This window comes from Mastacembelus armatus, chromosome 15 (genome assembly GCF_900324485.2).
Source record: "Mastacembelus armatus chromosome 15, fMasArm1.2, whole genome shotgun sequence".
Lineage (NCBI taxonomy): Eukaryota > Metazoa > Chordata > Actinopteri > Synbranchiformes > Mastacembelidae > Mastacembelus > Mastacembelus armatus.
In genome coordinates, this window is record NC_046647.1 from 6,701,997 (window position 1) to 6,725,569 (window position 23,573).

General features: G+C 39.5%; 1 protein-coding gene across 1 annotated transcript in view; it reads right to left on the bottom strand.

The window, feature by feature from the left end:
- dntt (deoxynucleotidyltransferase, terminal) overlaps window positions 1–23,266 on the bottom strand; it is a 66,335-nt gene extending 43,069 nt beyond the window's left edge. The window contains exons 1-4 of the mRNA XM_026309743.1: window positions 22,982–23,266; window positions 17,603–17,777; window positions 15,061–15,165; window positions 4,564–4,734 (exon numbers count right to left, since the gene is read on the bottom strand). Coding sequence (XP_026165528.1) covers window positions 4,564–4,734; window positions 15,061–15,165; window positions 17,603–17,777; window positions 22,982–23,175 — 645 coding nt within the window. The 5' untranslated portion in view covers window positions 23,176–23,266. The remainder of the gene's footprint in view (window positions 1–4,563; window positions 4,735–15,060; window positions 15,166–17,602; window positions 17,778–22,981) is intronic.
- Between the last annotated feature and the right edge of the window lie 307 nt (window positions 23,267–23,573).

The window sequence follows — 23,573 nt, forward strand, 5'->3', positions numbered from 1 at the left end:
GATTAATTCTGGTTTTATGGCATTCATAAAGAAGCCCAAGGTAATGTTTTCCTAACTTCTATTGTTTCCTCTGAAACAACTTTGTTCCACTTTTAATGGCCTGCTGCTCCGAGCAGAGCACCAGTAATTTGCTGGTCACATTTTAACTGTCTTCATTATGTGAAGGCGTAAAATCAGGCAGTTGTTATCTGGTTAATATCGTCCATCTTCCGCAGGGAGTGTTGAAAAAGGATCCGTATATGCAAGTTTAAAAGAAGTATGTGTGTGCATTTTCAGCCTCGTGCATGAAGGGATGACATCTAGTATCAGTGAAGCAGTGAACCTAAGATGCAGACTGTGAGTACGGTGCAGTTTAAAGCAGCCTTCACTGCTCAGCGATGCATCCACCCGTCCACCTCTGCTTTTCAACCCTCAAGCTAAGGCCAACCTCAGACGCAAAGATAATGCTTCAACACACTCCCTGCTCCAGGGAAGACATATTTCTTCGCATGTACACCTCTCCCTCTCTCACACACATACGCACGCACAGAAAACACACACCAACTATTCATCCCAACTCTGCCTCAGCGCTCTCAGACTTTCATGTCAGTAGGTTTATATCTTTTCCCCACTTTGGATGTTCAGTCAGCAGCAAACAGTTCGGTCGCTGCTGACAGAGTGTCACTCTGATGTTCACAGGCACATCAAGCATTTTGTTTTTACTGTTTGGTTTCACATTGTTTGTCGTGTCGTGTCGTTTTCTTGTTTTGAGCCACGATCTGTTCAAAGAGACAACCTGGTGGGAAAAAAAACTCACAGCTGGGCGTGTCATGTAAGAACAAAAGGCAGAGGTCACTCACAGGCAGTCTAATTTGGTCTCCCTGGTAAATTTATGTTATTTTGTTTAATAAAGCTTCCTCGGTGCTGACAGGGTTGACAGATTTTAAAACTTGCTCTGAGACCTTCCTCTGTGTATGTTAGGTTTACTGTGTCAGGAAGTTGGACTGCAGAGCTCACCTTGTTCCCCTACAGGGACTCTGCGTTCAAACATTACACTTTCCCTGACAACCTGCTATGATTCCTGCCCTGAGCACATCAGTAAGTGAGGGGAAAATGGCCGAGTGGTCTAATAAGACTTTTTTTTCTCTAGAATTTTTTCTCTACACTAGATACATTTCTTTGATGCCCTGTCAGTGTCAATGCTCAGGTGTGAGCATCACTGTTTTGTTAGCATGTCTGGACTTCACAAACTATTCTTGAAATTTTTGTGAAAGCTGTAACATAATACTGAATTTTATAACCTTTTTTTTAATGTGTTCTCCAAGATGAAATTCCTCTTCACTGTACAGAAGTGCAGATTGTTACTTTGAAGAAAGATTCAGCTACGGAACAAAAGGAACGCTCCACAAAAAACTTCTCTTTTAGGTATGAAATGCCACATGCAGGCTGGAACTGTTTTATCAGAAAAACGTGAAAAAAATCAAGTTAATACAAACACCCACAGCGGAGACTAAATGTTCTGTGTCAATGATTGTATCTTTGTACTGTAGCTCTTTCTTCCCACAGGATGTACATGTTGTTCTGTTTTTCTTACTGTAAATAAAAAAAACATAACAAGAACAAAACCAACTATGTATTATCCATCTGAATAATTTCTGACTCCTAAGGTTAAGGTAGCGTTTTGACTTTTATCTTTATGTGATGTGATTTGAGAAAGTTTGTTAAATCCATTTTCTTTGTAAACTTGACACATGTATACAGTGTTTGCACCACAGGACGTCATTCCTTGACTTTGTTTTGCAGATTTATAAAAAATGTACCACTCTTATGTTCTGATTTTCAGCAAGTACACAAGAGAGCAGCACAATACAGCTGCTGACATGCAGTGTTAGTTACTGTACATTTATAATTATATGTGTGACCTTGCCATTTGGATAATTTTTTAGGTGCTTTCAGAAAGTAGGAAACTTTTTGTACTTCTTAAAAACCTTTGGAGGAAGTTCCCCTTTTTGTGTGTGTCTGCACAGCAGCAACTGAGAACTAAAATAGTTTCTGAAACGCCGTTTTCGGGGCTTTTTTATTTCCTACTTCAGAGTAGGTACTTTTCCAGTACAATAAGAACCACAAGTGAGGTTCATTTACATTGATTCATCAAACAGTAAGACTGTGTGGCACCAGCAACCACCATTTTTAAAATTGGATTTTAGTAGCATGGCTTTTGGAACAACAAAAAAAAAAACTTTTGCTAGCATTGTTCAGTGTCATATTTTAATGTATGATCATGACTGTTATTGAATGTTATGCAATAGCGACGTTGCTTACATTATTTCAACTTTCCTACTGCTGGTGTGAATGGGAACAGTAAAAAGGCCTTTAAGATCTGTAGTTCTTGGGTCCATTCCTCAGTGGGTTAGTCTCTAGAAGTGTTTGGTCCAAAAGTGCCTTTTCTCCCCTTTTATTAATATAAATCATTTAGTTCTGTGGCTGCTCTCGCTGAGAAGAGGACATCCAGCGAAGATGATTTTAAATGCACAATGCAGGATTTTTAAAAAACAGCCAGGAGTAACAGTTACAAGCTTAAAGGGATAATAAGGAGCTGGTTAGCACTCCTGTCATACAGTAATCACATACTATAGCATAGTGTCCACGGCAGAACACCAGAGCAAAAGAAAAAAACAATACAAAAAAAAAAAAACATCAAATTTGCCAAAAAGCACCTTGACAATCCACAACACTACTGGGAAACTGTTTTGTGGATGGAGAAACATATATTGTATGTAAGGATTACCACCTGTGCCTGGCTGTATAATTACCACTCTCAGTGTATAATGAACCCTGTCAGACAGTATTTTAATGTATGGCCATGGTTCTTGCTGTAATATTATCCAAAGCCATTCTGCCAGATAGGTACTCCAGTTTCCTTTACTATACTTTACTGTATTGCTATTTTAGTGGTGTTATAGATCGGACAGTAATATACATTTCATCAAAGCTTAATCATTTTACTTGATTTTTCATTGTTTTGATTATTTTTGTTAAGTGTATATTTAGTTTTAAATTTATGGCTAAGCAAATATTTGAGGCTGCACATAAACAGCTTTGCAAGACAAAAGAGTTTCACAAAAAGAAAAAGAAAAATTGTAGATATTGTAGTCTATTATTAATATAATGTACCTATTGTAATGTTCCTATTGCTTTTGCAAGTACTGTAGCTAGCAGCGGGGCAAAAGGATTGGAAATTGTTGAGAACAAGTGAATTATACTTCAGTGGAAATTCCAAGCTGACTGTTTCTGCCAACCTTTGTGAAGGAGCATAAAGCTGAAAACCTGTGACACAGAGAACAATCTGAAGTGACATAAATTAGTACAACACACCAAGAAAGATGGAAACCTGTGCAAAATCTGCTACAAGCATATCAAATCAAATGGGGTAATATTTACGTATATTTATTATTATGAGATGGCTTAGTTTTTTTATGGCATTGGAGTAATATTAAACAGGTGAATATAAATGGCTTTTATTGGTCTATAAACTACCATTACAAAGAGGCCAGTGTTACTATTTTATCCTGGACCGAGACAGTTCTCAGTGTTTCTGCATTTTACGTTACTTAGTTCAATGAAGGTCATGGTTTCCTGCTACGATAAACAACCAATTGGTTGTGGCTGTTGTAGCTCATTAATCACATCAAATACTAAGCATTTGTGCTGTCCACTTTCCACTGCATTGTGCAAAGCATGTGGACCCACTTCCTACTGATTTCAGATCATTTCACAGCAGTATATGAATCTAGTTCAAAATCAAATCAAATGAAATCAAAGTTTATTTAGATAGCATGTTTAAAACAACACAAGTTGACCAAAGTGCTTCACAATATAAAAATGGTAAGAGAGAGTATGGAGTAAAAGGTAAAAAATTAAGAACCAGATTAAGAACCAAATGCCTTACTAAAAAATATTTTTTAATACAAACTTGAAAGCACTAAGATCAGTAGTTAAACTGTTTTGAAGAGGTGAAGTGTTCCACAATCTTGGGACCACCACTGTGAAAGCTTGATCTCCCCATCTGGATCGAGTCCTAGGTACTTCTAAAAGCTGTTGATTAGAGATCCTCAAAAGTCTGTTTGGCTGACGGAGAGTCAGCAGTTTAGAGAGATAAGAAGGGGCTAGTCTATGTAAAACTTTAAAAGCAAATAATAAGATCTTAAAATCAATCTTAAAAGAAACCGGAAGCCAATGAAGAGACCTCAGAACTGTGTGAATGTGCGCAAACCTATTGGTTTAAATGCTGAGCCTTTTGGACTAACTGAAGTCTGGAAATAGTTGTTTTGATGAGTCTGGCATAGAGGGCATTACAGTAGTCCAACTCAGACGTGACAAAGGCATGAATAATTTCAAGAGACATGTAATTTGTGAGGTGAGAGAGATATTCAGTCATAATAAACATTACATCATTTGTTGTTAACGAAGGGACCGATTTGGAAACTCTTCCTTCCATTTTACTACTTCATAAAATTAAACACTTTCATCACAACATTACTCAGCTGGACTGAGTGGACTCCACATACAAATTCAGGGTCTTACCTCCATGACTGCCTTAGTGTGTTCCCCCAGGCAGGGCAAACCCTGAGTGGCCGCTAGACACGGCACTGCCATAGGCAGACTCTTCAGGACTGAAGCGGCTCTCCTGAAAGCCAGACATGGGCCCTCAAGCTCACTGAACTCATAGCTTTCAGCCAGAACTTCAAACGCATCCTATGGGAAGAGATATGCAAGGACAGGTGAAGGTAGATGAAAGAATAATGTAAAATAAGACTGAAGTTATACCTGTAGAAACAGTAATACAGGTAAAAGTCAGGCTTGCTGTATGAATCACCAATTCCTTAAAGGGTTTAAACAAACGAAAGGCAGAGAAAGAAAAACAGAAACCACAAAACCTGTCAGGTGTGCATTGCCATATGAGAATCACTGACCCATACAGGTAACCAGAAGTGGATAGCAACTCCCTCCAATTCCTTCTTCCCCCTTCTACAAGTTGTCTGTGTCTGTTCCTGTTGCTGTCACTGTACAGTAGGACCTGCTGCATGTTACGTTCCTTCTGGATGACTGGACAGAGGTACTGGATGCTGGTGAACACCAGACAGGAACCTGTCATTTTCCACTTTGAAAACAGGCTCCAAAGATTTTCCCTTTACCAAGGCACCTTATTAAAATGTTCAGATCAGCACAGCTTAGACCATGAAATGAACCTACTGCAGAGCAGACAAAGTCCCGAGCCTATTGATTTAATCATGCTATAATAAAATATTTTATCATCAAAAATGAATCGATGTATAATATGCGAAGGGGGGCAAGTCGAAGAAACAACAAATGACCCCATAGTCCCTACAGCTTCAGAGAGCATTTCAGTGTTTTTCAGCTCATTGTTTTGGCTTAATGTCCCACATATTTAGGCTCACTCCCAGTTCTCATCTGCATTCTTCCCAGACACAGCTGATTTTGGCAATCAGCTCAAAAAACCCACAGCTCAGCACCAAATGGCAGAGAAAGCAAACAAATTGTGAACACATCAGAACATTTAAGAGCTAATCAGCCAAGTATTTCTGACGAGAATGAAACCTGGATTTGAATGTGTTGAGTGGCCAGAAACCTCAAATTTAATCAAACAAGCCAAATTGACTAAAAAGGACCTCCTGGTTCCAGTTTCTTTAATGTGATGGGTTGCTGATTAGTTTGTTTGCTAATTTATTACTCTAACCTACATAATGATTAGATAATGCCAAGAGGTGCTATCACATCAATTTAAACAAATTTCAAGACAACGGGCAAAAGAAATTAAAATGAGGTGCATTTTTAAATACTGATTCAAATACTCAAAATCTTTTTGGTCAGATAAACATCTTTTTTTTTCCAGCCAGATACTATTACACTATTTCAGACAAACAAGACAACAAGGGTGAGATAATTAAAAGAACAAAAAAAAAAATGTGTTCAATAAAAAAATTTTTTGCTGAGAAGAGTGATGTGTCCCCATCACAGAGAACTGTTTTCAGATTCAACCAAATATTTGACTAAAGTGATTAAAGTGACTAGTAAACGACAACATGGTGTTACTGTCTCTGCCAAATCCTAAACAATCCAAATGAACTAAAATACAAATAGACTGATTCTCTTACTTGAGATGAGCATTCTACATTTTCTCCATCAAAACAGATACGATCATTGTTATTTTACTTCCAAGGCAAAGAAGTGAGAACACCACTTCATGAAGCAACTTTATAGTCCCACTTTCTAATAATAGGGTATACTGGCACGCAGATGAACATTTGGCACACTTTTCAGTTGGACTGTTTCACAGTTTGTGCTGCTGTTGAAGTGATGAGCTATGAGCTGTTGCAGAACTAAGTGGAGGAAAACATGTCACCGCAGGGCCAATTCGATCATCAGTATAGCTATTCATTAGCTAAACGTATGATTTTTATGTGGGCTATGACAAAGAGATGAGATGAGATCGCTGTCTGAATGTCTCTAAGAGCTGCAGGAGGGTTTATGCCTGTAATAACACAATAATTCCCATCATTTCTAAAGGCAGCACTTTCCTGAAAAACGAGTTAGAAAAAGTAAGAAATACGGTGCCAGGTAAAGCTCAGTAACAATCAAAAAAGATATTAATAGCACAATATGTGACAATTTACCAATCAAAATTATTATTCTGTAGCATCTAAAAGTGACTTGATACAAATGATCACATTTTGATCATTTGCAGAAGCACAAAACACAAACAACCATGAAAATCTGTCCAAGCATTTAAAGTGTCTCTTTAAATGAGGGGAATGCGATGATAGTGGAATTTTCTTTTATTCAGTTATTGTTGTGATATCGTACAAAGTAGTTTTAATTTGGTGTGCTAATGTGTGCTACAGTCATTCACATTTTATTAGCAAAAGGTCCAACTGAAAAAGTTGGAGGACATGACACCCATCAGGCTGCAAATTAAATGTCTATTACGTCAAAGAAACTTCAGACACAACATGATGTTTTTCTTTAAATTAATTCCACATTGAGCCTGCTTCGAAACATACTACGGCTGCATCACCCTGATCCAATAGGCTACCATTTGCAGCTTATATTTTAGTGAGCTACTCACACGGCTACATGAACCAGGTGTCATCATAGTGCACTAAAATTTGGCCAGTTGTGGTCATGTGCTTGCTGTAATTATTGGTCATCTCAATGGGGTAAGGTTTATACAGCACCTGAAGAAAATCTAAGAGCTACGTTGTGCTTGGTAAAGAACTTTGTTGTTGTGGTTAGTAATATGTATTAGTATGTGTCGTCTGACATGTTGGAAGGTAAAAGTGATAGAGACTGTCCACAGGTGAACTACGATGATCTGGCATAGAGCAGATGGAAAACAAAAGTGAGGGAATGAGTGATCTTGTGGCTTTTGGGGAAATTAGAAATGAAAAGGGCCAAAATACACTGTTGAGACAGGGAGTACGTCCCAGTTCCCTTAACTGATCGTTCCTGACTTCTCAAACCTCAGTTGACCCAGACGTCATTCTGGACTGCCATCATGAAACACATTCCAGTTCCCTTGCTGCTGTTTGGAGGGATGAGGAGCGAGGAGGCTGCCTGCAGGACACATGAGTGAGGACACACGATACCATCGGTCACAAAGGGGTTTGTTTTGTTTTTTTTGTGGACCATCACAACCCTTTATCAGAAATTAGTTTGGATTGTTATCAGCTTATCAGATTGGCTATTTCAAGTGATGATCAGAGGAAAGGACAGCTTATGTTGGAAAAATGTGTTTCCTCATTTCCTCTGTCCTCGCATTCACTCTGATGTCATGTTGCCACTGTGCAGCCAAAGGAGGCAATGTTTGATCTCTAGAAGCTTAACACAAAGCATTTTGGTCAGTATTTCATACTGCTACTTTTCCCTTTTAGTTATGTTTAAGTTAAACAATAATAGAAATTCCTATCACAGTCTTCCATGGCTCAGGGCCTGAAAGACAGACTTTAAAAACCAGTGGAAGGACTAAAGCTAAATTGTGATTCTAAGTAAACCCTGACCACTGGACATGATGCAGGCTAGTGTGAGCAGAGCCTGGGACATACCCACATTCATGCTTTTATTTCCTTTAACCAAGCCAACATCTGAGGTCACTGCACCATCCATAGTGCTGTACAGATGCTACTCAGGTCGATGAGCAGCAGACTTTAGTCCAGCTCACCCAAGAGACGCAGTGACCCGTTTACTTCTGCACATGGAAAGGAAACAACCCTGTTCATGCCAGTACACACACACACACAACCGGGTTCTCTTCACAGCATGTGATAAATAGGAGAAGCAAGCGTGTAATTGGATAGGCGATAGGGCACACCATTTTTTATAGTGCAGGGTGTGTTACAATAAGCTTGTCTGGGTGAGTTTGGGCTGCTGCTTTGGTGTTCCTGGCAACTCACTAATAACAATCACCACATGATAAATTATTGTTTTTAGCAAAAGCAGATAATTCAAAAAACAAGTAACAGCAATACAACCATGTCTTGTACCGCAAGTCCAATATAAGAGTCCCTACGCAGATAATATACTATATTAAATCAAATCACAAATATGCTAAAAAAAACGTTATCATCCTCACCCTTCCATTAGTCATTTTTTTCTCTCTGCTAAAAATTAAGGTAGACCACATAAAATTCAAAAAAAAAAAAAAAAATTAGAAAGAGAAAATAAGAAAACTTAATCTACAGTGAAAAAAAAGTCCAGGTTTTTGTTTAGAGTGCATTAACTAGTCTAATCAGATACAGTATCTGTCATAGTTAAATAAGAAATAAATGCTTTTATATAGTGTTTAGATAAGTATGCAATGTGAACAGCATTCTTCACAGTCACAACAAATATGACTTGATTCTAGAGTTCCCCTTAACCCTACAAATCTAAACTCTTTTAGTGAACTGCTTGGTTTGGTTTGCTGGCATTAAAGGCCGTCCTGTTTTGTTTCGGACTCATTGCTCTCATCAGTCTTGTTGTCAGCCACACACAGCAGGCAGCTGTTTTCAGAAGCTCTAATAGACCCACGACAGCAAGACAAAGATAACACCAAGCTAGTGAACCAATTGGAACATTTACCAACTAAAGAGCCAGATATTTCCCTCAGGAGCTGGAGGACACCACAACAGAGTTAACAGGAGAGTGATTATTAGACTTAAATTTGTACGGTGTCCAGAAACACAACTCCAATTGAATACTAAAATTGTTTTCTCTCTGCTGAATGTGTAAATAGACAACTGTTAGCCTAACACATTTGCCATATCAGTCAGTGTTATGCTTACAGCTTGTTGAGCTGTCCCCAAGCTGTCAAAAAATAACAAATATGGCAGGTTTAACTCCTGGCAGCATACAAGTGAATTTCCCAAAGTGTCAGTGTTTTTCTTTAAACCAGAAAATAGTTTATTGATACTAGAAGATATTGTGTCTTGTTGATCATTGTCTCCAGACAGTAGTTGAAATGACTGAACCGCTCAAAGCATGTGAAACACAATTATACAACCTAATTATCTCACCTGTGGAAAAACATGATTTCAAGACCTCTTGTACACACACACACACACACACACAACAGACAGTCTGTCAATAATCATGTTGTCTTATCAACTGCATAAAGTTAACACTGCATGCTCAAAAACCCACCCTGCAAATGTGTTAATTTAATAAATGAGGAGGTGAGGCTGGTAGAGGAACTGAGTGGGCTGGGACGTTGATATAGCACAGACATTTACCCCCCACCACCAGATATCATGGACATGCCTGCGAGTCATGTTCGCACAGCAGCCCATCTCGCTGCATGTGCAAAAGAAAATCATGAAAGGAGGTCAGAAAACCCACTGAGAAGATTTTTAACATGATTAAATCTCTAATTCGGAGTTAGGGAGTTGGTGGGGGGAGTTTCATGTTACAATTTGGGCCTGAGTTAGTTGTGATGGTTAACATTACGGCAAAAGACTGGGAAATGCATTATATCATGAATGTCCTCGCAAAGGTAGCTGTACTAACGTGTGTTGCACATCAATCAGCCAAGACACAAATTCTTTTGTCAGCGTGCATCAGGCTTATGGTAAAATCCTGACAGCATAAGGCTCAAGGCTAATCAGATGAAACAGACAAGATGTAAGCTTGATTTGTGTGTGAACAAACGCAAAGAGTGTGTGTCCTCGTCACAGCAAGAGCAGGGCAGCAAGAGACGAGTGAGAGAGCGCACAGCAAGAATGGGTGAGGGGATGGAGTTAGCCATAACAAAAGGGCAGGGAGAAGTAATACAGGACTGAAGGAGTGCAAAGCAAAGATGGTGAGAGATAAAGAGGGAGCGGGGATGAATAAGTCAATAGTCCATGGCTGGGAAATGAAGAGCCACTGTGACTGACACCTCACCAGGGTGCTGTTGCTAAGATGATATTCCCCCTCTCCTCCTAATCTTGACACCTCTTCTACACCACCTACTTCCTCCTTCTTCATGCCCTGCTGGCCCCAGATGCTCCTCTTCTCCCCTCCATCCTGAAATCACTGCAGCTTGTTTTCTCACTTCCCCTGTCTGTCTAATGAATCTCTCTGCTCACGCAGTTTTGTGCCCAAACAGCACAGACAAACAAGCAGCGCACAATCACCTACTGTGCCGGTGAACACATAGGTATATAGAATTTAAAGCCCTGGGTGCGGAGTATTTGCCTTTTCAAAACAAAAAGGTGTAGTTGATCAAATAAATTGTTTTTTGATAGTGGAGAACACTGGTCAATTTTAGGTACTTATAGTTTGCCCTCGGTCTATAAATCACATTTGAAAATGTTGCTGGTTCATACAAATAAACATTACAATCAGCAACATTTTCAGATGTGATTCATTATTTGTTTTAATAGCAATACAATGTAGTAATGCACAATAGCAGATGTTGTACAGTCCCATATTCCCAGAGTGCACCTCATCATCTGTAGCAGTGGTTGACATTTTGGAAAATATGCTTACTCAGTTTCTTGCTAAGAGTTACACGAGAAGACTGATGTCACGCTTTCATGTCTGGTTATTATCAATAAAGTTAGAACCAGGCAGCAATTAGCTTAGCATAGACTGAAAGACTGGAAACAGGAGGAAGCGGCCTACCAGCACTTATGAATTATAAACAGTGTTTTGTTAGTTTGTACACAAACAGAGATGTGGCTGTGGTTTTACCAACAGTCAGAAACACTAGTCTTTACCGCTAGTCCCAAGTCTAAGTGCTCCTAACCCAAGTAGCAAGGTAACACACCTACCTACCTACATACCTATGTTAAAAGCATCATGAGTTAACGCTACATGTTCTGCACCTGTCTTTGCCTCAGGCTTTGTCCTTTTTTCCAACTCTCAGCCAGTCACTGAAACCTGACCGTAGCAGCAGCCATATTTTCACAGCCTCCTTTTGGCTCCAGCCCCTTATCCATTTTAGTTAATAGAAAACACTGATTTGCCAAAAAAAAAAAATCTAACATTTATTCCTTTTATAGGTGTACTGCATCCTCCCATGGTACCGTCAGCTCCATCAAATATGCAACACGGGCAAGATTTAGACTTACATTAGTGATAGCTATTTGCTGAACAGCTACCAGCTATTTTCCTAAATGTACTCTCATACATCAGTCCATCACTGCCTTTAGCTGCCTTCAGCCCTGCATCTTGTCTGTTCAAAGTTGCTGCCTGGCTTGTTCACCATCACAGGTAAACCGAACTCCGCCTTGTTTCCTTTTTTGTATACAGTGAGTTTACCTCTAAGCGCCTAGTCTCAATAGGTATTGCATGACATGCCAGCATTTGTTTATATCTCCAGGTGTATCACCCTGAAGACAGATTTGTTGTGTAGGCCCTGTTTTACCTGACAGGCTGCTGTTGTGCATGCAGCTTCCTCACAGCCTTCTCTTACCTCTGAATCGCCTCTACAGCCAGTTCCCTCCTGTCAGCTGCTGTTGCTTTGCTCTAAGTAGGCTGTGCTGTGCTAGGTTATGCTCCCTACTAAACAATGCCTTGGTAAACTTGCATGTTAAAAAAATGTCTTAGCTTGTTTCTATTTCTATATGTTGTTGCTGTCCTTCTCACAATCTATAGCCTTCCTCTACTGTGACCCCAGACTCAACATTTAGTTTCCTTTCTTCAAGTTCTCCAAACTGTCCTTCAAGTATACCCCAACAAAGTTGAATTAACATTAACAATCTATATCCATCCTTGTCTCCAGCCCTGAGCCTTCACTTTGGATTTCTGCCTTACAGTCCTTTATTTCATTGGCTGCCTACTCTCACCACTCTCCTGGCCCGACTCTTACTGAAGGCATTCACAATTGCTTACTTGTATATTAATGTAAAAACTAGGCTGCTGCCATAAACTGCCAGCCCATGATTTCCCGCACAAGGTCTATTTATGTTTATCAGCTACCTTTGCAGGCTGTCACTTAGCCTTTCTCTAGTTGTTGTACTGTAAAAATGTATGGTAATATAAACTAATGCACATATTAGCCCCTGGGCTTTTAAGCCACTGCTGAACACGAATCAAGAGCGCTTCATTTCATGTAGCTGTTTGACCTGTTGTTGCTCTTCATGAACACGCTCCATACAACGAAAAAAGCCTGTGCAAAAAATCTTTCCTATAAGTAAACAGATTAAAGCTCCACTATTGGTGAAGTTACACAGATCTGTATTCGCTCTGTGTTCTGCAGCAGTGACTTAAAACATTACCTCTAAGGGGGCTCAAGGGTCATCAAAAAATCATTCATTTTCAATTCTACTGGCAGAAGCTTTAAGAATCTTTATCTAATATGATGTTATTTTCAGTTTTCACTTCAGAAATTCAGAATTTATTAGTCAAGTGAAAATGTTGGATTGGCAGGAGGTTTTTCACTGCAAACAATATAAAAACAGCCAAATAAAAAATAAAACCCCTCAAGACATCACTTGAAGACAAACTCGTGGTTGTGGTTGCTAGGTGACATTGGCACTGGACAGCCATGCCACACTGAAGCACGTACCAAAAATACTTCTTGGCCACACAGTATAACAGTAATAATAAACATCATTATCATTTTTATAATTATTATTACCAGCTAATGTGAGTATAATATTAGTTTAGAACATTGGCAAAGAATTACTTTTTTGTTTACATCATTTGGTTTTCTTTACAAAGACCACTGAAACAGTATATATCAACCTTTTCATTTGCCACTACTGTTCATCATTACATTTACAAGTAAATGTACCATCTCAAGTATTTTTAATATCTCAAAGGTGTTTTTATTAGAAATGTATTCACCATTACTCTTCCTTGCAATAAAGCAGGGAGCATGACAGCTCCAGGATTGCGTTACCATGTTGGATCAATAGTTTACCCCTGATTAGCACTATTACAATACTCATATAGTTTGTTGTTGCTTATTTCTAGGCTTTACAGGGCAAGGCAAACCATTTTTTAAAATTTCTATCTAACTTAGCTATTTCAAGTAATTGCATTTTGTCTGCTTCGGTGGAGTGTTTTACCTGTGGCTTTCTCAAGACCACATCTAGTACAACCTCTCTCTCGCTCACATCAGAAAATCTTTGATGTGGCTTTATATGGGGATAATGAGTTAATCATGAGGATAGGGAAATTGAGTGGGATTGCTAATTATGAAGTTAATGCTGTGGAAAGAAACGGGGGATAAGAAATTGAACAGCAGCCCTCCCCAGGTGAATGTGTGTGGGTGTGCACATCTGTATGTGTTTGTCCTTGTGGACAAACGTGTCTGTGAGAGTTTCATCAGATGTACGGATGCACACATGGGTGAATATCTGTACACATGTGTGCATCTATTATGTACATTTACCGTCACTGGAAGTAAAAAGTCATTATGAAACATATGCCTCACAGGCCCTGGGTAAGCTGTGCTTAATAGGTCTTACAGAAACTCATCAGTGGGTCTTCACTCTCCCACACAAACATGCACATAGTGATACTGAACATCTCAGCCTTCCAGCTTCATATTCTCTGCTAAATATGGCACTAAGACAGATAATAACAAAAAGCAAAACTGAAATACATAAATTCTAAGAAGCACACCGACACCAAGTGCATAAATACTATTATTTTTCTTTAAGCTATTCTTTATGTGGATGTTTCATTCTTACAAGTAATTTTATGATAGATTAATCTGCCAATTATTTTATGATTCATTATGTTCTAGATTAATGGTCTAGTCTAAAGAAATGTCAGAAATTATTGAAAAATGTCCATCACAATTTAAATGAGCACAAATTGACTTTGAATAGCTTGTTTATTCAAACTAACAGTTCAAACCCAGACAGTCTATTTACAATTATTAAAAACATCATTAAAGCCTTAGATTCATTGGCTGACAGTTTTGGTATTGTTGCCTGATAAATATATATATATATATATATATATATATATATATATATATATATATAGATATCATTATATATATATATATAATGTCAAAAATGTTTTAAGCACTATTTTTTAATATGCCACTTGTACGATAGTTTATTGTTTGTTTGGTTAATAGACTCGCTGCATGTAAACACTGGCATGTTCCTATTTCCTGGTTTAGCACTGTGTACCTGACTACAATCAGCAATTTGCAATTTCCCCATTCCATGTGAAAACCTCAGTGTTTCTATCAACCACCCCACGCCATCAAACAGATGGCAAAGCGATAGATCCATCATTGTGAGGATGTGAGGATGGATGTCACGTCCACTGCCCAACTTGGCATGGCACACGGCACCTCAGGGCGTGTCTGTGCCTGCCCCTTTGCCAGGGATCATGGGAATGTCAGCTGTCGCACCACCAACGTGTTAGAGCTGCAGATGCTACTCATTTGCAGGTTAATGTATTTTTAGGAGATTTGTGTCAGCGCGCTGGTGAAGGAAGTACGCCAGCCATCCAATTAGTGCAGAACAGATTAAGGGGCTTTTTTACACTGCAAAGTCAGAGTGACAGCCTCTGGTGGATGAACATGTATAAGTGCAGTTGTGTCCACAGTGAATTTAGAAAACTGTTTCTTACTGTGAAAATCTTGTTATTGTTTTCTATGGTTGTCCGTCTCTGGCAGGCATATTGAGAAACTGCGGCCACAGGAGTGGGTGGAGGACCTTCTGTGGGCAAGGTATCCTGTGTAAAGAAATAACTTATCAACACACACATGCAGTACACAGTCATATATCATCCTAATTTCTGAGCCTGTGCAAACTGGTGACAAGCTAATGTGTAAATGTGTGTATGAGTATTCCTCACTAGCACAGAGCCATGAGTTCAAATTGAATTACATAAAAATGTAGCCATTTCCTTGGAGAAGTTATTTTTATGACTGTGTGTCTCCAGGGCAACAGGCTAATGACACTCATCTCACAGTCTGGTAGCATCCAAATCCATTACGCTACCTAACCCGTGGCATTACAAATCTGCTTGCCATCATCCAATTTGCCTCCTGTAAATTGCCTTTTCATTCTATGAAGAAATGGTTCCCCATTTGTAATATATGTGTCAAAAGGATTACCAATGTAATATTAATATTCTTGCAGACAATTAGACATCACAAAAGGGAATATTTTGTCCATAAAATTACCCATGGATTGGGTGGCGGAATGATCCAGAGAGACGAGTAAAAGGGGAAAGAGGGAAATGGAGAGATTGTCACTGCAGTGTTGACTGGGACCAGTGCTGCAGGAAGAAAAGAGGTGTCTCAAAAGATAATGAAAAGAGCTAGTAACTCTCACACTGCTGGGCTAAATCAATCAGTAAGAGATTCAAAAAATGTTCATCATTTATTCTCTGCCAGGAGCCTTTCCTGTTCTTCAAAAAAAAAAAAAAGAACAGAATATATTTCACGGCACAATTTTTCTGCCAATCAAAAGTAAAACTGCCTTTAAAACTTCCAAACTGTGTTCTTTCTAACTACAATAGGGGTTCTCCATTGCCTTTCCACCTCAGCTGCAGTTTGTTTAATCCAATACAAGATTCAGAGTCCATGGAGACAAACGTCTGTGCATCAGCATGCAGAGCTTGGTTTTCCCCATCTGGGCTCAGTTATTATACAGGCCTATACCTCTGTGGCAGTTAAAGCTCTCTGACCGATCTCAGAGGCAGCATATCCCCTCATGGCCTTCTCTCCAGTGTTCTCTCCAACTCTGCTCTACAGCTTAGATGTAACTAAACTAACAAGTCTACACATCGAATGACTATAGACTGTTGCAGGGTACAGGACCTCTCCTGCAGCCTCCTGTAAAGACACTCCAGGCCTGTTCCTCTTTCCATACTAGTGCTTGTCACATAGACAGAGGAGTGTACCCAGGTGGGTTAATCAAACCCTCTAGGGCCACTGAACAAGGCAAAGGTCACCAGGTGTCCTCTGCCCTCACACGCCTACACACTAACCTAAAAACATATTCCTCAGAAACCCAGGGCACCTGGCTCCTTACTGAGGAGTGTAGGTAGATGTGTTCACAAGCCAGATGCAAACTCAAAATCCTGAGCTGTCACTTTATTTTCTTAGATCATGACGCCTCTCCACTTAAACAGACCAAACAACCTCTCTGCAAGCCACAAAGTAGTGGAAAATATTGCATTTCAGTGGGTTTAATACTTAAAATTCCTGTCTACTTACTGTAGAATATTTATGATAGTAAAACACATTACATTTCCAGACTATCAAGTGGAGCCGCAGGCAAATGTGCCCAAGAAGTAACCTGTTCAGGGAATATTTTATTTTTACATAGTAACTTCTTAAATGGATTTATCACTCATAAAAAAAAAAAAAAAAAAACAATCTACTGGAAGTGCTGTACAGAGAAATGCCACCACGTGTTACCTCATTGGCTCCAGAGAGGAAATTCATGACAAAACAAGCAGGGAAGTGGGTTTGTGGTTACTTGGGGAGATGGTTCAATAAATGTCAGCATGGCACCATTAGCCTTGCCACTTAATGATGCAGCCGACGAGAAGCACGCCACTGACTCACAGGGCCATGTGGAACTAGCGCCAGAGCACGACAAAAGCGTTTTCTGGGTATCTCACATGAAGACACTAACGCGGCAAATGTCATTGTAACCGCTATTGTTGTCACAGGCTGTTAGGAGAAAAAGTAGATGGAGCCTGGAAAACGTTACTTCAGAAGTCAAGCCAAGCCCTCCTAGTGCCATCCACAGGGTAAATGTGTGTGTGTGTGTGTGTGTGTGTGTGTGTGTGTGTGTTTCAGTTAGTGGGCTGCTCTGGGTTTATTTGACACTCCCACACAACATGGGGGATGCTTCTGTGACGAAGTGAAGTGTGATAATCTGAGCTGACGCAGAGGCAAGTTACAGTAGGTGTGTCCTTCCTGTCAGTGGTTGACATTGATGAGCAGGGGGAGAAAGAAGCTTACTAAATACCTAAATGGAGACTACACATTATGCATTTCTCGCATAAAAAGTGTTTAATATCACATTTTCATCAAATCATCAAATACTGCATGTCTATTTGATATAAAATCCTGTTTGGCATGTAGTGCCATCTAGTGCTTACCTTATATCTATCTATAAATATTTATATCTGGCTAATGAAAAAGACAAACCTGAATAAGGTGTCTGGTCTCAACAGCAACAGGTCTCCCCTCTCTCATGCTCTCAGTGAACCAGCTGATGTCCAACACTTGTATGTTGGACAGATTCTTCAGGGCACAGTCCTTCAGCCAAGTCCACAGTGAAGAAGCCTGACAGTCCTCTGACACAACATGAGTGACCATGTCGCTATAGAGGGAGAAAAATAAGATGTATGGCCCCATTTACCATTTTATTCAGTTCTATCAAAGTACAAAGACACTGGTGAACATAGTTTAAAACTGGCAAGTTGAAGTTCAACGTCCACTGCAATTTGTATATCAGTTTGTATAGCAATCATTGCCTTGGTGGTTAAACTTGCATTCTCATTGTAACACACAAAAATTTAAAGTTGAGTTTTTTAACAGAAAGTAAAAGTACATTTAGAAAACACATCATAGATTTTCAAGGGGGAAGAAGAAAAATGACACAATACTGACATGATCATTATCATTAATTTAATACGGTTAACCTGTCAGTAAACTGTTGTCTCTAGACATCAAATAAGTACAAAACAAGACTTACACTGATTTGGAGTCTTATTTCTTTCCCACCTGCCAAATTTAACTCGTATTCACTCTCCTATTAGCCATGTTTCAGTTTCCACCGACTCCTGAGGGAACTATCTGGCTCTTTAGCTGCTAATGTGCCACTGTGTTCGCCAGCTAATCACTAAACACGAGCACAGTGAAAGTGGAAGAAAAACAATGAGCTGAGAAATGTTTAAAATGCTTCATAGAACTGAGGAACTTTGCTGATTCAGGTTTGAATTCTTCTTTTAATTCTTTTCGTGACTGACCCATTTCACATTTAAGTAGTTGTGGTCTATTCATTTATATCAAAATATTCACTAGTTCCTGCGAGAGCTTGGTTTCAAGTATTTCTCCCAGGTGATAAATAGCTGAACTAAGAGGTTGAAAAAGCACAGACAAAAACACAAATACAGAAATCTTTCACAAACGAACCAAAACCCAACCAAGGGGTCAAAGGTTCTGTGCTCATGACAAACTAAAACATATAGAAAATTAAATTTCAGGAACTGTTTGCTATTACATTTCTCTTGATGTTGCACAAAAGCAGACAACAACCTTGATACTGCATTCATGGTTTAGTAGAACTCCCAGGATGCTTTGAATTGCTTGACTGAAAATTTTCCTTCACTGCTCGATTCAACAGAAAGAACTTTCCTGTCCTGGCCTCAGCAGCCTATAGAGACTGAAAAGGTTCAACTGAAGCTTTTGAAATGCAGCTCAAATCTCTGCATCATGCTCTTTCAGGGATAAACACTGGGTGAACAACAATCAGCACAGACCCTCTGTGCCTCACTCCACTGTTTAATAGCTGAACTCATTCAACCGGTGCCTCCTACAGCTCTGCAGAGACTTTCTCAACAGACTTTTTATATGGCTTCCTCCCCCTCCGCTTCTTGCCACGGAGTTTAACTACCATACCCAATCAGGGCACCCAGCCGTGCATAATTATCCTCAGCATGCTCCTCCTCTTCAGCTCTCCTAGCAAGTAAACTGGTGGAATGACTCCTCAAAGGAGGACCCAGCAGAGCTCAGGCGGAGACCTAATTGGCCAAATCACTGGCGACAGACAATCCAACCACCAATGGTCCAAATTGAAAAATGGTCGTTCTCGGGCTAAAGACGTGAACCAATAAGGGCCTTTAACACAAACACATATGAGATATCTACAGGACACAGCTATTACCTCAAAAAGCTTAAATTCACATGCTGTGAACAGTTTTCTAACCACTGTAACAGAGATTTGACTCTCAGGTTGATTTCCCTCTAAATTCACAAGGGGGCTGAGTTGCAAGATTGAAGATCATAGAATCTGTCTCTTTGCATGTCATGCTTACCTAGATATTATCCAGCCCCGGTATTTGGATCCTTATCTTAATGCAAAGCTGCACAGAATTTAAAACAGCAGATTCACATGCAAATGAGTGTGAATGCAAGCCCAGCACTAGGATGTACTTCCCAGAATCAGTGGGTCTCTGAGCCCAGACACAAGGACAAGCGAAAGTCAATGGGCTTTGATATTCAGAACTCTCTCGAGTCGTCTCTCTGCCCTGTTCATGTCAGCTGTGACCCTCCTATCCCTTACAACAGGCAGATTAAAGAGCAAGTATGTCCATAACAGATTTTCACACCATGGCCAGGTTTTATCTGTTTGCCTTTCACAACTGCTCCCATGAGACCTCTTCATACTTATGATCACTGTAGCTACTTAGATCAAATTAATTTAAATAAAATATAAAATAAAATTTAAATCTCTCTAAAATGTGATAAATAAATATGTAAATTGATTTATGCCAAATTATTATCAAATTCATTCAAGAAGTGCTTTGATGCCTAATGTCCAGTCACAGCCTTCCTACGTGCAGCAGGCCTGCCAAGCTGTGGATTCCTGTGATGAAGCAATGTGCTTGAGAACAATAATATACATATAAATAAATATCTTTTCTTTATCATGTCCAGAAAAAAATGTCATGTACATAATCAAAATCCATCTACAGAGTCTTTATTTTAAAACCACTCAGGCATAAAAAAATCATGAAACAAAATCTTAATTGACTTTATTCTGGTTATTTATTTTTAATGTTCTTCTATTAGCCTTCTAAAGCATTTTGAACTGCTTGTGTGTTGGGAAAATGCTATGTCCATAAAGCTGCCTTGCCTAGAAATGGGAGGTATTCCTATGTCTGTCACTGTCTGAAAACTAAACCTTCCATTACCACTCCAAATTAGATATGTGCCATGCAAACCCCCAAAGACTGACAGCTCGAGTCAATGATGACACCAACGGCCACTGAGCTTAAACTTTGTAGTGATGACTGTATTTTAAATTGGGCTGTGGTGTCAACAACATCTTGCCTATTTGTCCATTTTATCAATCATCCATCCATTCATCCATCAGTGCTAGTGCTTATCCTGGAGCATCGAGGGCGGTGGGGGGCACTGGAGTCGATCCAAGCTGACATTGGATCACCAGTCTCATAGACAAACAAACACTCCACAACAACATGACTGACCTCATTTCATTTGTGCCTTAGACAAACTATGGCACCACACTCAAACATGATATTCAAGTCATTACTGAGATGCCTGTAAGTCATAACTCAAATTGGATGAAATTCTAACAATTAAAATATTACAAGGAACAAAAAGTATTCTCAAAAAGTGGTCTTATAAGACCACTTTTATTTCTTATTCCTAGCACACAGCATCCTGTTAGGCTGCTCCCGTTCACCTATATTTACAAAAAGAAATAAACAACATTACATTACAGTACATTAGAAGAATTAAAGGGAAGTACAAAAGATATCTGGCTGAGAAAAAGAGAAAAAAGTGCAGTGAAAAGTTAGGAGTCTAAAGTAAGCTAATGTATCTGCTCAGTAAAGCTAACACAAAGCCCAGCACTAAGACTAAAGCAAACAGAAAATGAACAGTGTGCTTCACCCCTGTAGCTAAACACGGGGATGGAAATGGTCTGACGGCTAACTTCTTGTATTAAAGTGTTTGGTTTTAGAACAAGTACCTACTTAATATGTTGATATGGTAAATACTTTATGCTGCTATGGTTTGTATTTACATTAACCATGTGGAATTAACATTAGTCTCTGCTTAATGTAAGTTTAATATACATTTTATTCACAATCACAGTACTTTATATTATCCTGTGCCACTACTTTAGCTCTAAGTGCATCAGTTAGCTCACTGCAAGAAGGCTTTAGTTAACCAACTACACCAGATTATTGATTACTATTCTTATTGTTATTATATTGTTTATTTGTGCTGAGATTAAAATATAGGTGTGCTTGAGCAAGTAAGCATGTAACATCAAAGTCCCAATGAGGAATGAAAACAAGTGCAGGTTTGTGTGTGTGTATGTGTGTGTGTGTGTATGTGTGTGTGTGTGTGTGTGTGTGTTTCCTGCCATTTGTGAAAGAGCATTTATTGCTACTCATCAATCAGCCAGGGCAAACATGTCAATATGTTGATCCGTGTTCATGTGCATCCAACTTGAAATTAGGGAAAAAGGGAGGCTAATGTGTTCTTGTGTTGTGTTTGTGTGGGTGTGCCTGTGCGAGCACATTCCTTTTATACGCAAATAAATGCACACGCTGTATGTGACCATATGCTCAAGGCAATGTGCCTATAACTTGAGTAAGACTATGCACGGTAGGTGTTGCTATCAAGCTGCAGCTGATATCAGTTTTTTTTTTTTTTTGTTGTTTTTTTTTTTTTCTTACAGAATTAATGTCAGTTTGAGGCAGGCACGCTCTACTTCCTGTCGTTGGTCTCAAACAATTGTATCAAGCCAAGTGTAACTGTAGGAACGCTCAAGCTGTGTTTCTGGGAATGCTGCCATGGCCAAGCTGGCACATGGCTGACAGTCACACTTTGACATGCAGTTAAACACTCCCACATACACGCGCTGGTTATACTATACTCAAGAGGACCTTTTACTCGTTATATACATAGCACCTAAATCACATTATAATTTCAAACACTTCTAAATTTAAGCTGCCCCGTCCCAGTGTCTGTCTGTTTAAAAAAGTAGAGGTGGCATTAACAGTGAGCAGTCCCCAAAAAGTGCATCAGACCCTGACTCTGAAGCACTGCAGATGTCACGCAGATGAACACTGCTGCGTTCATACTTTGAGATATAAAAGTTACTTTCAGTTAGAGACAGAAAAACTGAAGAAAACATGCTGCTTCCATAATTACCGCACAGTGGATGATTGATCTTTGCAAGGAGCAAGCTTGCAAAATATCTTTCCTAACTTTATTTAAAAAAAAACACTATACCAGACTTCTGCCAGACTTTGTTTGGGCCTAGTTTTCTTCCAGTGTTTTTATTTTTCTGCCAAACAGGCTGCAGATTTTATGCAGAAACTGTGAGTTAAAGCTCAGAGGGTGAGGGGGCAGGATGGATGCCCTGACCCTTCTTAGTTAAGTATTCATGAGACAATAGTAGTTCTCTAATTAACTAAGCAGACCACAACTATTTAAAAAAGGTAAAAGAAAGTGGCACATAGCAACAGTGAATATTTCAATGAGAACTGGTTTTTTTAATTATGTCCTGAGCATTTGTTTGTTGGGGAACACTGTAATTCATTTTTTCGCTCAAACAGGCTTTAAATAAGTTCTCTGACCTTCTGTTTCACCACAGGCTAAAGCTTTCAGGCTGGTACATAAGCAAAACATTTCTCCAAGCCTTCTTACATCCCTCTAAGCTCGGCATTCTGAATGTGAAGCTCAGGGCTTCACCTTCAGAAAAGCTTCAGGTGCCTAGTCCTGTTCAGTCACTGAACAACACAATAGCAAGTATTTTCCAACCTGAGGACGTTGTCCACAATAAAACCCTTTGACCTCGCCAGCTGGGTCAGAAAACTTCTCCTGCTGCTGCCCATTTTCCTCTCCACCAGGTACAGTCTGACGTCCTCAAACTTCACCTCGTCATGCCTGGGAACACTGGCCTCCGCTGGTCTCGACCTTTTCCTCACACGGGGCACCATGGCAGCATGAAACATCTCTTTAGAGATATGTCACCCAAAATGTTTCTGAAGCTCTAGGAATTTTTGTTTTTCTGAGCTTTTTGGTGTTATTGTTGTATGCCAACTAACCTCCATCAAGGCAAAACACAGAGTTTGGTAATGCCACAGTTGTTTATCTCACAGTTGTAGTTGTTTTTTTTCCCATGGCAGTGGGACAGCGTGTCAGTTGGAGCAGTGTTGGTGAGAGATGGCAGACAGGAAAGCCTTTGGCAACAGGTGTTGAGGATTTGGTGTTTACCAAAAACCACCTGCCAAGTTCCAGTGATTGAGGATGTCAGTAAAAAGATAAAAACATCACATTGGAAACACACATTTGGAGGAAGTAAATACAATCTAAGCTAGTTGCTTCTTTAAAAAGTTTTCATGCAGTTGTA